This window comes from Porites lutea, chromosome 9 (assembly GCF_958299795.1).
Source record: "Porites lutea chromosome 9, jaPorLute2.1, whole genome shotgun sequence".
In the NCBI taxonomy this organism is placed as follows: domain Eukaryota; kingdom Metazoa; phylum Cnidaria; class Anthozoa; order Scleractinia; family Poritidae; genus Porites; species Porites lutea.
The window spans coordinates 14,331,919-14,347,760 of NC_133209.1; the positions used below are offsets into that span (position 1 = coordinate 14,331,919).

General features: G+C 40.4%; 1 protein-coding gene across 2 annotated transcripts in view; it reads left to right on the forward strand.

The window, feature by feature from the left end:
• The first annotated feature begins 3,739 nt into the window (after positions 1–3,739).
• Positions 3,740–15,842, forward strand: part of LOC140947361 (uncharacterized) — a 49,686-nt gene continuing 37,583 nt past the window's right edge. Inside the window, exons 1-5 of one of the 2 annotated variants that reach the window (XM_073396435.1) lie at positions 3,740–3,867; positions 11,712–12,407; positions 13,682–13,798; positions 14,589–14,756; positions 15,052–15,192. In XM_073396435.1, coding sequence (XP_073252536.1) covers positions 11,721–12,407; positions 13,682–13,798; positions 14,589–14,756; positions 15,052–15,192 — 1,113 coding nt within the window. In that variant the 5' untranslated portion in view covers positions 3,740–3,867; positions 11,712–11,720. Of the gene's footprint in view, positions 3,868–7,573; positions 7,635–11,711; positions 12,408–13,681; positions 13,799–14,588; positions 14,757–15,051; positions 15,193–15,842 lie in introns of those variants that run through there. The other variant, XM_073396436.1, reaches the window with a different exon arrangement.

Sequence of the window (15,842 nt, forward strand, 5' to 3'; positions counted from 1 at the left end):
TTCGTAGGCTTTCATTTCGTTGGGAACAGGGTTGTGGATGGAGAAATCTCTCGCCGTTAATATCGAAGAAGAAACCAAACAATTAATTGATTTAACAATTAGGTGATCTCGAAGACATGAAATTGAAAAGTTAATGGTTCAAGCGCTACCCTTGTCAATCTTTCTCGGCGATTGGGGGACAGTTAATAACAAGGGAATACTTATGTCACTTATGGGACCAAGCTGTTCACAGATTCTCTCTTGTTGTTCTTGTAAGCTTTGCAATGATTAAGTTAAGTGATTGCAACGATCATATGGAGAAGCCCGATCGTGGCTATTGTAGCACCATCGTTTGCGCGAAGTTCGCTTGAATGCCTTGATCGTTAACCAGCGATCAGGCGGTCCTTCTTCCCTTATCTTTTCTTTTGGGGCACCGTCCGCCGACCAGAAGGAAAAGAAACGCTAGATCTAAGGTCAACGATAGTGCATCAGTCAATTCCAGCTGCGCCCACCCACCCGCCTCCCCCGTGCAACTGCAGTTATAAGCTTCTGCCAGAAACTCATAAGGGTTCAATCTGCCATAACATAATTACACTATGCGCCGATTGCTACAGACACTACAGTGTCTACTATAAAACTTAAACTTGTGAACAGGCTCTCCGTTTGGGAGAAGGGGGCAAAAAGGCGGGGTAAAACTGAATGGAAAAGGGGAAGTGCGGAAAAAAGGGGGATCTATGCCCGCCTAAGGAGCCTGGTTTCATCCTATGTGCGTTAAGCTCAACTAGCTACCGCGACCTTGTACATGAAAAGCAGACTTCTTGTCTGAATTGAAGGGTTAAGTCTAAAAAATCTCTAACCGATTCTTCCTTAGTCTTCCTCATGTCTAGCCTCCCACGCTAGCGTTTTTAGGGGAGCTCGTATTTCGTTCCTTCCCACAGAATAGGAGCTCCCCTTAAAAAAAAAAGTTTGTCTTGGTGTCGTCACGCAACGGGGGAGGAGCGTTATTCTAGTTCACAGAACGCTCTTGCGCTAATTGGCCATTGCTGCCCCTAAAAGGAATTGCTACCCTCAAGTTAAGGCTGGTTCCCACCGATTGCCATCTGATCCCTAAAAAAGAAGTTAAACGATTGCGACGATCATATGGAAAAACCCGCACGTACCAATTGCAGCACTAGCGAAGTTCGCTTCAATGCCACGATCGTTAACCAGCGATTAGGCGGCCCTTTCCCCCTTATCTTATCTTTTCTTTGGGGCACTGTCCGCCGACCAGAAGAAAAAGAAACGCTAGATCTCAGGTCAACGATAAGCGATCCTTTCTGTTATATAAGAAATGTTATATAATAATACATGCCCTGCCTAAACACAGCTCCGCACTCGCAGAGACGAAAAAGTATTATGTAGGATCTGAACAGGGTTTTTTTTCGGCGGTGCGAGTCTTAGTGTTTCGGATTGGTGCGATAACCAAATGACGTAATGCAAATGACTGAAACTTAAACTGACTTAACCGACCCTACAACTGCTACGAAGGTTTTGGCGACACCAGGAGACAGTCGTGTTCATCAGTTAGGTGGGTGATTTACCTAGACTGTAAACCAAGTGGTAGGCCGAGTGGATGAGGAACTGTACTTTCAAGTCATTCTTTGGAATATCCGAGAGGGTACGAGAGGCCCCATCACACACAACAAGTCTCTTGTGGTAGAACAGCATCAAAAAGGCCTCTGAAATCAATAGACCTTTCCACGGTTTTTTTCAACTTTCGACATGTAGATGTTAGGGAAAATCCGTCGACACCATTGCAAAGAGCGTGTTAAAATTAGTACAATTGCCAAGTTTGGGAGTAATTTGTTGAAAGCTAACGGAGATAGAGCTCCTGAGTTGCGAAATTTTTCAGACGTTTTGTCGGGATGGTTACTGATGGTTGGGGGGCAAGTTTAAGGGGACAGTTTTCGCAGCCCTTGCGGAGCTATATCTTTAGTTTAGGTTTAGCAACACTTATTTATCCATCAATACCCAAGAGCAATGAATATTATGGAAACAATATCTTGTACTTTGTGCCGTTTTCATGGAAATAAAAGAAGGAAAGTAATGTGTCGGTCTGCTTAAGTGATACAAACTTCGTAGGCTTGCACTTCGTTGGGAACAAGGTTGTGGATGGAGAAATCTCTCGCCGTTAACATCGAAAAAGAAACAAAAAACTTAATTGATTTAACAATTAGGTGATCTCGAAGACACGAAATTGAAAAGCAGTAATGGTTCAAGCGCTACCCTTGTCAATCTTTCTTGGCGATCGAGGGACAGTATAAATACTTATGTCACTTATCAGGAGCATCCAACGACAATATAGTTCAAAACCACTTAAACATAGCATTGTTGAACGTATTTTAGTATTTAAACGGTAGATATAGGCATATTTTTATCCCCTAAAAATTTTTCATCTGTTCGGATTTCCTAGCCTGAAAGTCTAGTGATCCGAAAATTATAGGGATCAAAACTTACCTTTTCGAAAATTTCAGCCAGAAAAAAGGCTCCCAAAAATTCTATGTGACCTTTTTAGGGTAAAAATCCGTTAAAAATGGGCAATTATATCATTTTTTTTTTTTTTTTGGAGGGGGGGGGGGGGGGGGGGGGGTCGGAAATCCTGGGAGAGGCGGGCAAGCAAGAAATTTAAAAACAAATGTTCCGAAAATTCTATATCTCAAATCGTCTTCCGAACAGATATTTTCCAAAAGTTGTCGTTGGGTGCCCCTGACTTATGGAACCAAGTTGCCCACGGTTTGTGTCTCGTTTTCTTGTAAGCTTTGCAACGATTTTCTTCGATATCTCCTGGCGCAATAAAAAGCTGCCACTAGGACTCCCAATGACGGCCACTTCATCGTTTCGATGATACTACTTAAACGGCACTTGCTAGTACACCAACTGCAGTAACTACGCCAGCTGTAACTTGATCACTAACTACAACCAGAAACCCATAAGGGCTCAATCCGCCACAACATAATTAAACTACACTACAACCAACTATACGCCGATTACTACAGACACTACAATGTCTACTACGAAACTTAAACGTAGCCTGTGAACAGGCTCTCCATTTGGGGGAAGGGGGCAAGAAGGCGGGGTACAACTGAATGGAAAAGAGGAAGTACGGAAAAGAGGGGGATCTACCGATCTTTTTCCTGTCACTCGACTTTCCTTGCCCGCCGAAGGAGCCTGGTTTCATCCTATGTACGTTAAGCTCAACTAACTACCGCGACCTTGTACATAAAAAACAGACTTCTTGTCTGAATTGAAGGGTTAAGTCTAAAAATCTCTAACCGATTCTTCCTGAGTTTTTCCCATGTTTAGCCCCTTAAAAAAAAGCCTGTCTTGGTGTCGTCACGCAACGGGGGAGGAGCGTTATTCTAGTTCACAGAACGCTCTTTCTTGCGCTACTTGGCCATTGCTGCCCCTAAAAGGAATTGCTACCCTCAAGTTAAGGCTGGTTCCCACCGGTTCCCATCTGATCGCTAAAAAAGAAGTTAAGCGATTGCGACGATCATATGGAAAAACCCGAACGTAACGATTGCAGCACCATTGTTGCAGCGAAGTTCGCTTCAATAGGTCTAGCATGTCTTCAGGCTCGTGATGTTATATAAGAAATGTTATATAATAATACAACAAGTGTTATTTAACTAAGGTGCAATCTATGCCCTGCCTAAACACAGCTCAGCACTCGCACGGACGAAAACTATTGTGTAGGATCTGAACAGGGGGTTTTTTCGTCGGCAGTGTCTTAGTGTTTCGGATTCGTGCGATAACCAAATGACGTAATGCAAAAGACTGAGAAGAACAACACAACAACTGCTACAAAGGTTTTGGCAACAGCAAGGGACAGTCGTGTTCATCAGTAAGGTGAGTGATTTACTTAGACTGTAAACAAGGTTTTTTCAAGTCATTCTTTGGAAAATCCGAGAGAGTCCGAGAGGCCCCATCACACACAACGAGTTCTTGTGGTAGAACAGCATCAAAAAGGCCTCTGAAATCAATAGACCTTTCCACGGTTTTTTTCAACTTTTGACATGTGCAAGTTGGGGAAAATCCGTCGACGCCATTGGAAAGAGCGTCTTAAAATTACTAAAATTGCTAAGTTTGAAAGTAATTTGTTGAAAGCTAACGTAGATAGAGCTCCTCGAAGTTGCGAAATTTTTCAGACGTTTTGTCGGGATGGTCACTGATGTTGGGGGGCAAGTTTGGGGGCACAATTTTCGCAAATTTGCGGAGCCATATATATCCTGGCTCGCGTAAGACGTATACAAAGTACGTGTCACTTACAGCACTTATATTTGGCAATGTTACCAATTTGAATGCGCTTTTTCCATTATGGTGTCGACCGATTTTCCCTAACTGGTCCGTGTCAAAAATTGAAAAAAACCGTGTTCAGACAGCGAACATCGCGCTCTACTATCTGAACGCCTGGGACAGGCTATGGAAGGGTCGATTGAAACAGGTCATGATATCCTTCCCTGCTTAGCCTGCGTGGCAGTTCGACGCCTGCTACGCAGGGAAAAGATATTCAGATACAGTTTTCAATATAGGTTCAGATTTGCCAGTCGACTAGTGCGATGCATCAACTGGTATTTTAATTCATTTTTAGCTCATGGATGACGTAGAGGCGGTCGAATGGCACTCGATCACTCGCTGTCATTAATTTATTCATTAAACTCGGGGTTAAAGATTCGACTCCTACCTCCCCTACTATGTATTGCTTTTGTTCCAAGTGCTTTTTGCGCATATGTTTTTGGCAGACTCTAGCGAGTACTAGAAAGGCTTACATTTTTGCGCAATAACATAGAGTGGATGATGGGTTTTCGTACAATGGAAAGTTTAAAAGGCAAAAGAACACTGACAATAGCCTGAAATGTCATATGTCTCCACCCTCTACCCCGTAGGGGGTCCGGGGGAGAGAGACTATCGCGTAATCGCGGCTTGAAGATGTGATTTCTTTCTGTAGTCTTTCAGTGAAAAGCTAATAAGCCAAAGAATCCTAGCTGTGGAAAATGGATCGCGAATTGTTGAAGCCACGTTAAGTAATATCTGTTATTGCCAACGAGCAAGCAAGCCGAGCGAAGAGGGTCGGCTTGCGTGGCGGCCAGTTTAATGCCACGCGGAAGTATTGCAGCAGGCAAAAAAATTTTCGACCGTGCTAGCGTTAGATTTCACGTGTAGTTTTCACGTGACTTTTGATGACCTCACGCGAAGGCAGAAAAATTCTCGATCGTGCTGTGAAAAGTGTATGGAGATGTTAGTAGCGTTAAATTTCACGTGTAGTTTCACGTGACTTTTGATGACCTTTGTTATAATTATAAACAAACCTTCAAAGTTCGGACATTGTTCTCTGTCTAGCCTAGACTGTAAGCAGTCTCTCTTTTTCTTCAGATTTAGTGAGGGGAGTTAGCGCGAGCGCGAGCGTCGAGCGACGAAGCCGCGACGCCCGCGAGAGGCGAGAAACGAGGGCGGCTGCCTCTCCAATCTCGCGTCTTTAGTCAGGCCCGTGGTAATTTGCGTATCTCGCACGTTTTGCTCGACGGACCAAGAAAAAAGGCAGACTGCTCGTAGTCTATGCCTAGCCTGTTCACAGACCCTCTATTTTCTCTTTAAAGTCCGGCGAGCGTTGCGCAAAGTTCTGTTTAGGACGTTAAGGAAAAGTAGACGCTCTCCAAATATTAGTAAGTGGTGGCAAATAAAAAGCCTATCTTTCCTTCCTTCGAACAGACTTCAGCCGAGATCTCAGTTCACATTTGGCGGAATTCAAACAGGGTACCTCCAGTGACACTGAGAAATTTACAAACAGCTTTGTTTTTCGGTACGAGGGCTATATGTAGTTTACCCAGGGGGGGGGGGGGGGAGGGGGGGGGCGGGAGGGGGTACTTCCTTATAAGAGGCTAATGGGGATGTGCCGCTGAATGGGATAGCATTTTCACGACTGGACTGACTATAATGGGGTCGCACATTTTCTGATTTTTGGGGTAAGACAGTTCTTCATATTTACGGTTAGCAAACGTATCAGAATGTTTGTACTGTAGGTGAAAAGTTTAGTGTTAGGTAGATACATTTTAGAAAGTGACTAAGTTGGGATCGCAAAAATTACGTTTTTGCCCAAAAGTGACTAAGATGGGGTCTATAATTGGCCACAGAATAGACTATTATGGTGTAGGGGCTCCGAGAGGCGCCAGCGGCACATACCCAGCAAAAATTAACCCAAGTACCCCCCGGGGTAGTTCATATATAGAGGATACATGATACATGGCTGCGAGGAGATTTTTCTTCTCGTGTTGAAAAATGTTTCACTCGTTCGCTGGTTTTTCAACACGAGAAGAGAATTTCGTATCTCCAAGCGGCCATGTAATGTTCTATTTATCATATAAACACCAATGAAATGCCAAACCATTTTACTTGAATATTTTTTTGCTGCCGAAAGGCGCTATATATTATGTACCTATAGGAGGGGGACATTGGGGGTACCCAGTACCGCGCGCAGTGCCGTGAAAAATTGGCAAATACCGAAATACCATGCCAAAAATGGATGAAATACCGAATACTGCGATTATAATCGGTCACGTTTACTTACAGCTGTATCCGTCTCGCGTGTTTGTTTACCTCAAGCATGTAGGCCCCATGTAGGCACCAAAAATCAAACTCAGACATTGGGAGAAAACGTGAGAAGGCCTGGATCGGTAGAACGATTGAAATGCCCGGTTATTGGATGCCCTTCCAATTTCTTTATAGATTGTGTAAACATTTACCATTAAGTCTAAAGTCTCGACGAACTTGCGCGGAAACGCTTTCTACACTAGCCTGCGAAAACATCCGTTTCTCCTCGCTCTTCGTCGCTGGGGATACACAGGCTCGGCTCTGAGGAACAAAGGACGACCGCGTGCGGTCTATTTTTTCACATGTGAAAATAACATGATATTTTCTGAAATTTTCACGTGTAAAGATATCATGTTTTCGCGTGAAAGCTCACCTGGTATTTCATTGGTATTTATATAATAAATGTTATTCAATTTATATTAAAACCAATGGCCGATTTGAAATAAGAGAGGATCCCTGACCCCCTACTCTCTGCTTTTAATACTAGGCGAGGATTTGAGCTACTCACAGTCTCACAGGAGTAAAGCAACAGCGTCAAGTTGCATTAAAACCCATATCATGTAAATTCTTCATTCCAATACAAAAATAGAGAGCGTCAGGAGTGATCGGCTCCTGAAGGCATATATAACGCAGGTTGATTTCCCCCTAGGCCTGGTATCACACATTACACGTGAGAAGTTCGCGTTTTACGCGTGTCCCTGTCTTCCCTTTTCAACACGATAAATATATTTGAAAACCGAAAAATACTGTGTGAATGTGAGAAAGTTCAAGATAAAGGTAAAACAGGATTTTTGGACTAGCATCCCCGTCTGATATTCATATGGAAGTAACGCCCTCAACCCCCACCCCCCCCCCCCCCCCCCCGCTACTTGGGAGGAACGCTTTGTTTTTTTTACTGGCGCTGCGTGATTTTGAACTCACGTTTTTTAGCTCGGTGCGCATTCTGGGTACAAAAGCGAGACAAGCGGCGGTGGTTCATATGACGAAGTTTTTCAGCCTGTTCTAAGCGTAAATTCGTGGGGATTACGGTAAGTTCGATTCTAGATATTTTTATAAGATACCTGCTACTTAAGAATGATGAATACGCAAGATCAAGAGAAAGAGAGAGAGAGAGAGAGAGAGAGTGAATAGAGGGAACTTCTCTGTGAGCGACGATAGCAGACATGGCGACAATATTAAAATTTAAGTTTTGTGTAAACCACACGGCAAGAGTTCTATTTTTTCTCTAAATTTCTATACATGTTTACCATACGAGACACCATATCTTAAAATTGCAGGAATTGGCTAAAAATATCAGTGTTGGTTCGTGTATATTCGCACGACGTAGCTTGCATGCATGACCTGACCTCTAATTAATAATTATTCAGTTCGCTATTAAGCTTATATAAGCTTAAAAGTGAGCCTACCGTTGTGTTGCCTGTTTGAAATTTTCATATTCAAATAGCCAGCTTGAGAACATTGTAAGGTGAAGAAAATTTAACTTCGACTTGATTGATAGCAGATCGTTCACACAGGCTTTGCCTCCGTTTTGTCGCCACGAAGTGTAACAAAGAAATGTTATTTAGTTTCACTGCAGTTTTCGTTTGACGAAGGCTGGCTAGTACGTGCTCATATAGGAAAACAGAACAGAAAGCTACAAACAGGACTATTAATTTTGATTGCTTTACATAATTTCTGTATGATATTTTTGCTTGTATATTTAAACGTCAGGTAATGAAAAAACGAAAAAATAATATAAAATATTTCCAAATCTCCTGAATTATCTAGCAGAGGATAATGGGAAATTAGGGTATTGGCTGTGGGTATTTGAATAAACAATTTTGCAGCTGTGGCCTTTGGGTGGACATGAGGCTGAGGTTAACCTTGTTTTGATACATCTTTCTTTTTTGCTGCCGGGCATCAGCCGGCAGCAGACCATATTCTTGAGCGATTTGAGATTTTTGGTTCGATGGTTCAATGGTTCCATGGTTCAATCAGCAAGTGCTTAGCTGCCGCGCCTGTTTTTCTCTTCAGCGCAATCCCCCATTTTGTTTTGTTCTCATGTGAGTTTAAGATCTGTGCAGAAGTTGTAGTACATCGGATGTTTGCTGTCTTTTTAAACAGCCTAAACGGTAAGAACAGTTCAAGAACTATTGTACGGGACATTTTTTCGTTTTTTTTAATGCTAGGTTTCAAGATTAGTTATAGTGAGTATTTTTTGTCACACAGATTGTTATCTCGGGAATCAGGATTGTAAGTTGTGATCAGCGTGTACTGTACGTCTACCTGACCCATGAATAAACAAGTTTTGGCCTTTACGTTATTTTTTTCGCAACTCTTCTCGTCATGTACACGATGATTGTTCGCTGAAGAAACAGTCTATCAGCACTGCTGTTGTTAAAATGAATTACAAAATCATGTTGAAACTTTGGCGAGTCAGTATCTGAACGTAAGCATATTTGTCATTGTGATCGGTTCATTTTTTGTATTTTACTCTGAGTGCATCATAATTCTATGTTATTGACTTTAAGAAAAAAATTCATATGTTCAACTGTTCTACATACTGTCTTTGTCCTATTCGCATCACAACTCACGGCAGCACTTCCCTTCTCAATGAGAACTTCTAGTATTATGCTTAAAAAATACGTAGTGAGCATAAGAAAGATATTGACTTAATAAAGCAGGAAGGGTTGTATTAAGGTCAACTTCAACATGTAAAATGGGCTATTTCACTGAGGATATTCTAAAGCAGTCTCCCAGAGAAGTTAGCAAACTTCACATGTGATGTCATTTAAATTTAAAGCCATTGATATCTGGTGCAACAAATCTGAGCCACCATTTTTGTATTTGGTCTGTTTGACTGTTAATACTACAGTCAACTCCTGATAACTAGTTTGAGTTATGGGGAGCTCGAAGAAAATAACCGAGAGTTAGGTGAAAAACAGTTTTTACTGCACAGTGAACATTTTAATCACATTTAATTGTAGAAATGGCAAGTGAAAATTAAAAGATACTTCTAGAAATTGTAAATCAGAATGTAATGTAACAAAACATAGCCTAAAGAGTGCATGCGTTTTACTGTTTTGAGAAGTAAAGCTGCTTCACGTTAGCAGGTGACAATCAACATCAGCCTCCATTAGTAAACTATACTCCTACAACACGTTAATAGGAAATCCAAAATTCAATGTTTTGGACGCCAGTAGACGGCTTTTTTCCCGACTTTTTAAGGGCTCAAAACGTGGTTCGAGTTATCGAGTGTAAAATTATATAGAAAATGACGTGAGGGGAAACGAAAATTGGTTCGAGTTAGCGGGAGTTCGAGTTATCGAGGGTTCGAGTTACCGAGGGTAAAATTACAGTAAATGTATGACGGAAATCCAGGGGAAATCAATTTTGGTTCGAGTTAGCGCAAGGTTCGAGTTAGAGAGGGTTCGAGTTATCGGGAGTCTACTGTAATGATATGACAAGCGGTACTAGTGACGAGGATCTGCACAGGTGGTTCAGGGGTGAATGGGGCGTAAAATGAGGGAGAGGTTGGAGTCATGTCTCAGGAATTTGAATTCTGCCCTCAGTGCCCCCTCTGCCTCCTCACCGATTGAGCTGTCAAGTTTTGGTCAGTTGGCTTGGAGTGGAAATGAGTGTCAACTGTAAACAAACACTTGGTAGCTAGAAAAAGTGCATTGGAGATAAATTTCCCTCAAGCAAACGAGCCCTGAAAGTACAGTTGCTGAGAAATAATTTCTCAGTGACTGTACTTTAGTATTAACTAACCCTAAATTAAAGGCAGTTCAGCAGTGTCTTAAGGCATGTTTATTCAATAATATGCTAACTGACAAATGGGCAAGAAACTTTTTTTGTTGACATCACAGCTACATGACAAACATTCCCACACATCAATTTTTAATTAAATTAACATCAGCAAGTCTTTAATGTCTTCTGTTTTAGGATGTGCACATCAGCAGCTCCTCTTTGCTACCTTGTGTACAGCTTTTGAGTGCTAGTTCTAACGAATCAAGTTAATAAGTTAATAACTTTGACATCGAAGTTATCTTGCTTTGTGAGTTTAGCCCATTTGTCCCTGGAGAGTTTGCTGAAAAACGCGTTTGAAGCTAGTAGAGTGGTTTTCGGGTCACTGTTGTGCTATAAAGAGCTAAAACTTACCACAAAGCTGTTTGCAGGTTGTACACTTTGTGGTCTTCTGATCCAGATGCAAAATATTAGCTTGCGAAGTTCGGGCATGCGCAGAAAGCAAAATTGCGAGATAGTTTTTGGGTTTAAAAGTGACACAGCAAACTTGACTTTTACTTTTGGCTTCCTCTCCTCCCCTCTTTTTTCGCTTTTCTTGCCTCATTTTTTTTTCTATTGCTGGGCATTACTTTAGTAGGCTTCATTTTGGTGCGAAGGGTTTTTAGGAAAGCTTTTAGGATCTTAGGATTAGGTGAAAGGAAAGGTAGGTGGGTAGTGGAACAAGATTTTCATGGCAATTTTCAGGTCAATGTTACATGGTTTTTTGCCTTTTTCTCCGGTGTCCTTGACTAAATTGTTCTCATTCTGGTATGGTTTGAAAGATCTCTTCACTCTGCACACAACAGCGGACAAAGTTGTCCTTGAACGTTAAAACTGGTGATGTCACAAGCGGTAGAAGGGACGTGGACCTGCATGGGTGGTTATGGGTGGCTCAGGGGTGAATGGGTTAAGGAGGTGGTTAGATGTTGCTAAAACTATGTAGGTGTCCAGGTGTAATTATATTGCAAGTACAGCTGCATATGTTACAGGTCAAAATTATATCCAGGTTAAAATTATTTAACCTAGGTCGATTCTCAGTTTCCTTTGTCTTCTAGCCCTATAATTATTCATGAGTAAGGGCAGGAGACAAGGAAATTGAGAGTCAACCTAGGTTACAAAATTTTAACCTGAATTTAATTTTGACCTGTAATACATACAAAGGGCATTCATTAAAAACTAGACATTGCAGATGCCATCTTAAATAAAGCCATTAATTTTATATTCTCAAAAATCTGATGGATCTTATGTCTACGTTTTATTTATTTATCTATTATATTTCTTGCAATTATGTTTCTTGCAATTGTTTTACTATGTTGGCCTTTTTGTTTTCATTTTTGCAGTTTTGTGATATGGCTATGGAGAAGAAACCTACAGCACTTCATTGGTTCCGTAAAAATCTTCGCTTACATGATAACCCTGCGTTATGTGAAGCATTAAAAGGCTGTGACAATCTCTTTGCTTTGTACATCCTTCCACCTTTCATCCCAGATGCAAATATTTCTGCAAACCGCTGGAATTTTCTGATTGAATGCTTAGAAGACTTGGACAGTAGTCTAAAAAGCCTTGGTTCACAACTTCTTGTAGTACAAGGCTACCCAGCCCAAGTTATTCCAAGCCTGTTGAAGAATTTACATGTCACCAAGTTAACATTTGAAAGGGAAAGTGAGCCATTTGGTAAACAGCGAGATGCTGTCATAACACATCTTGCTGAAAGTGTTGGTGTGGAAGTAGTTTCATGTACCTCTCACACACTGTACAATGTTGATCAAGTTACAGAGCTAAATGGCAATGAGACACCAGTGCAGTTTCATGAATTCCTTGATGTTATCTCTAAAATTGGACCCCCAGAACACCCGGTGGCGACAGTGAACCATGGCATGCTTGCATCTCTTTCAACTAAAGGAGTCCCATTCCAGGACCAAAACATTCCTTCTGTAGAAGATCTTGGGATTGATAAATCCAAGGTTACATGTAAGGAAGTATGGCATGGTGGAGAGGAAGAGGCATTGAGAAAACTTGATTCTTTGCTGAAAGAGGTTTGTAACCAAAGGTGTAATAATTATATTAATTTTATAGTAATAATTTTAGTCAACTCATACACTGCACTTTGGCTCTTTTCATAGAAATTGCTATATTTTATTTCACGTATTTAATTATAGACAACTGCATGGCTTAGAAAGGGGGTGGTACAGTGGAACCTTAGGGGTTACTATTGACAAACACTTAAGCTTTGATGTACACGTTGAGGAACTGTGCAAGAAGTTATCCCAGAGAATAGCGGTTCTTAGAAAGATAAGGAGATTCATCCCTATTGAACAGCGCATACTTTACTAAAATGCTATGATCAAACAAGTAATGTTGTATGGATCAACTATTTGGTCAAACTGCTCAGCCGATAACTTGATGAGAATCCTCAAGCTGCAAAAACATGCTGCCCGAGTAATTTTAGGAGCTGACACAAGATCAAATAGCGTAAATCTCTTTAATAAATTAGGGTGGCTCCCATTTTATGACGAAGCTAAAGTCAAAAAGTGTTCGCTAGTCCTTAAGCGTCTTCAAGGAAACTGCCCCAGCTACATGTATGACCTTCTTAAATGCAATGCAGATTTACACACACGCAGTGGGCGGTACAGTGCCTTAAACCTCGTCTGCCCCAGATATAATTGCAAATCTGAGTGAGGGAGAACTTTTAGCATGTACACGAACAGGCTCTGGAACTCTCTGCCCATTGACCTTAAGAAAGGAACATGTGTAACCTCATTTAGAAAGGCTATTTATAGTCATTTTTTAACGAGATACAATGACGTTGATCATTTTTGCTTTAGTGAAACTTAATTTTATTTTCTTAGTTTTATGCTAATCTGGTATTTCACAACCTTCCTTTCGCTTGACCCATCCTAGCTGTATTCTTATTGTAATTATAGTTTGTAGATATTCATTGTAAGGATATTTTATAATTGTAATATAGTTTTTTACTCTTCTTAGTCTTATCCATACATATATTTATAGTTTTTTTCGTTAACGATATGTATTTTGTTACTTAATTTTTGTCTTAGAATGTTAGTTTGAGGGCCACTAGTTATTCAGTTGAAGTACTGTCCCGTGTTACCCTCGTTAAATAAAAGTTGATTATTATTATTATTATTATTTATGAAGTGCCCCAGGACTGGGGAAATTTGTTTGTTACATCGAGGATTCGTTATATCAAAAACCTCAATTAAACAAATTTTAGGGAAAACAAACAAAATGTTATGGTATCTTGGAGCTGTGCCATCTCTAATAATTCTTTCGTTTACCCTTTAATTTGCAGATAGTTTACAGCAACTTTCACAGTGATGGTGGAGCAAGCAAGCTGAGCCCTTATCTTAGGTTTGGTTGCCTCTCTCCACGAACTTTGTACCATTCTTTGTCAGAAACTTACCTGAAAGTATGTCACTTTATTATTTTCTGACAATGTTATTTGATCTTATTAATTTTGTAATGCTTTTTGTTGTATGTTCTGTGGGTGCCAATAGGTATGATTTATATGTGTTGATGAATAAGCACTGTAAGGTGGCTGATAACAAGTTGACTTAGATCAAAATGTAATTTCACTGTTCCATTGAGAATACCCACATGCATGAGCAATAAAGAACACATAGAGTAACTAAAGAAATGACCATTATACTCACTGGGCATTAATATGGGAGACACCACTTGTTGATTGGCATTGGTGGTGGCTTTCATTATGTAACCATTTAAAGACCTTTCTTCTCCTGACACTAGGAGGTAAAGCTCAGGCCAACATCAAGGACTCAACACAGCAATGCACTGCAGTGGCAGAACACTTTGGCCAGCCACGTGCCACCCTGAGAAGAGTATTGGCAGGTCACAAGAAAACTAGAAAGGGGCACCCAATGACGGTTTCCCCTTAAATACATTGAAAACACTTTTCAGAGTAGTTTTAGATCTCTAGAAATGCATTCTAGGCGAAGCTTTAAATTTGTATCTGTTTGGTCATCCGAAGGGAACTTGCGCCTTTTCAAGGCACATGTTTTTGAGTTAAGAAGGGTATAGTCCTTGTGGTAGATTATTGTATGTCAGTGCCTTTTTGTGTCGTTGTGATCTGCAAAGTGGAACTTTGAGAAAGCATTTGCATGTAAAAAGTAGTTATTCTCCATAGCAATATCCTTTTTCTAAATCATGTTGTTATTTTTCCTTTTACTGTTGATCTTTAGGTCAAGCATCAGGCTCCTCCCTTATCACTTTTCAACTCGCTGCTGCAGAGAGATTTCTATTTTACTCTTGGCAGCAACAATCCCACCTTACACCAGATGGCGAACAATCCAGTCTGCCTACAAATCAAGTGGAAAGATGATTCCATGGCTGTGGAAAAATGGAAAATGGTATGTAAATGTTTACTGTGATTATGAATGGATTATAGTCAATGCCTTTTTGCATTTGTCAGGCATTTCTCAAGTCATGGTGTTCCCATGTTTGCAAACTTGTCATCAACTGCTGGGATGTGGAATTTGTCATTGTTAAATTTTGTATTTTCTATGATAACATGGTGTCTAAAAGGTACATAAGCTTGGAATTGGCTAAACTATAACTAGCAATTTTTCTTTTAGCTAAAAATTAACTTATAATTTAAATAATGCATGTATCTTGACTTGATTTTTCATCATGTTGTCCTGATAGGGTAAAACAGGGTTTCCATTCATTGATGCCATAATGCGTCAGTTGCGGCTGGAGGGATGGATTTCAGACATTGCTCGTCATGTTGTTGGTTCTTTTCTTACAAGAGGGTGTATGTGGCTGAGCTGGGAGGAAGGCTTCAAGGTAAAACTGGCATAGAGCTAAAAATAAGACTTGTGCTCGGTTAATAACAAGAGGCAGTCATGTATGTTATTTAAGCACTGGGGGCACAATGTTGCATCAGGAGTTCTATAGAATTTGAGCAAAGAGTCGTGGTATGATTCTGGTATTGATTAGAAGTAATTTGATCATGTACAGCTGGCCAAGTTCATTAAGATCTGTTATAAACCTTAACTAACAGAAGTAATAAAGTTTTATTTGAATACTACGTGCTGGGAAATGGGAACCCAATGAAGTTTAACTACATGTAGAACTATGGCCTAATGATAATTATTTATAATTATGATCAAATTTATAAGTACCAGGTACCAAACAAGCTGCTGTATTTTGTAATATAGTTTAAGTTTACACTGAGCTGATATTATCAGGTAATCCATAAAAGAGAGATCCAGTTGCTGTTATCTAATTTAGAATTTGTAAACAAGTTCATCGTCAGATGAAAAAGTTTAAATAGGCTTAAACAAGTTCCTCAGATAACAGACTAACAATTTGCAGAGATGTTTTATTGCATAGTCAATTAGGGCCTAATGTTTATCTAGGTTTATGTCAAGACTTGTAGCCTTCTGATTTGGGTGTTCTTTAATTTCCAGTGTTCACATAATAAAGTCTAGAGG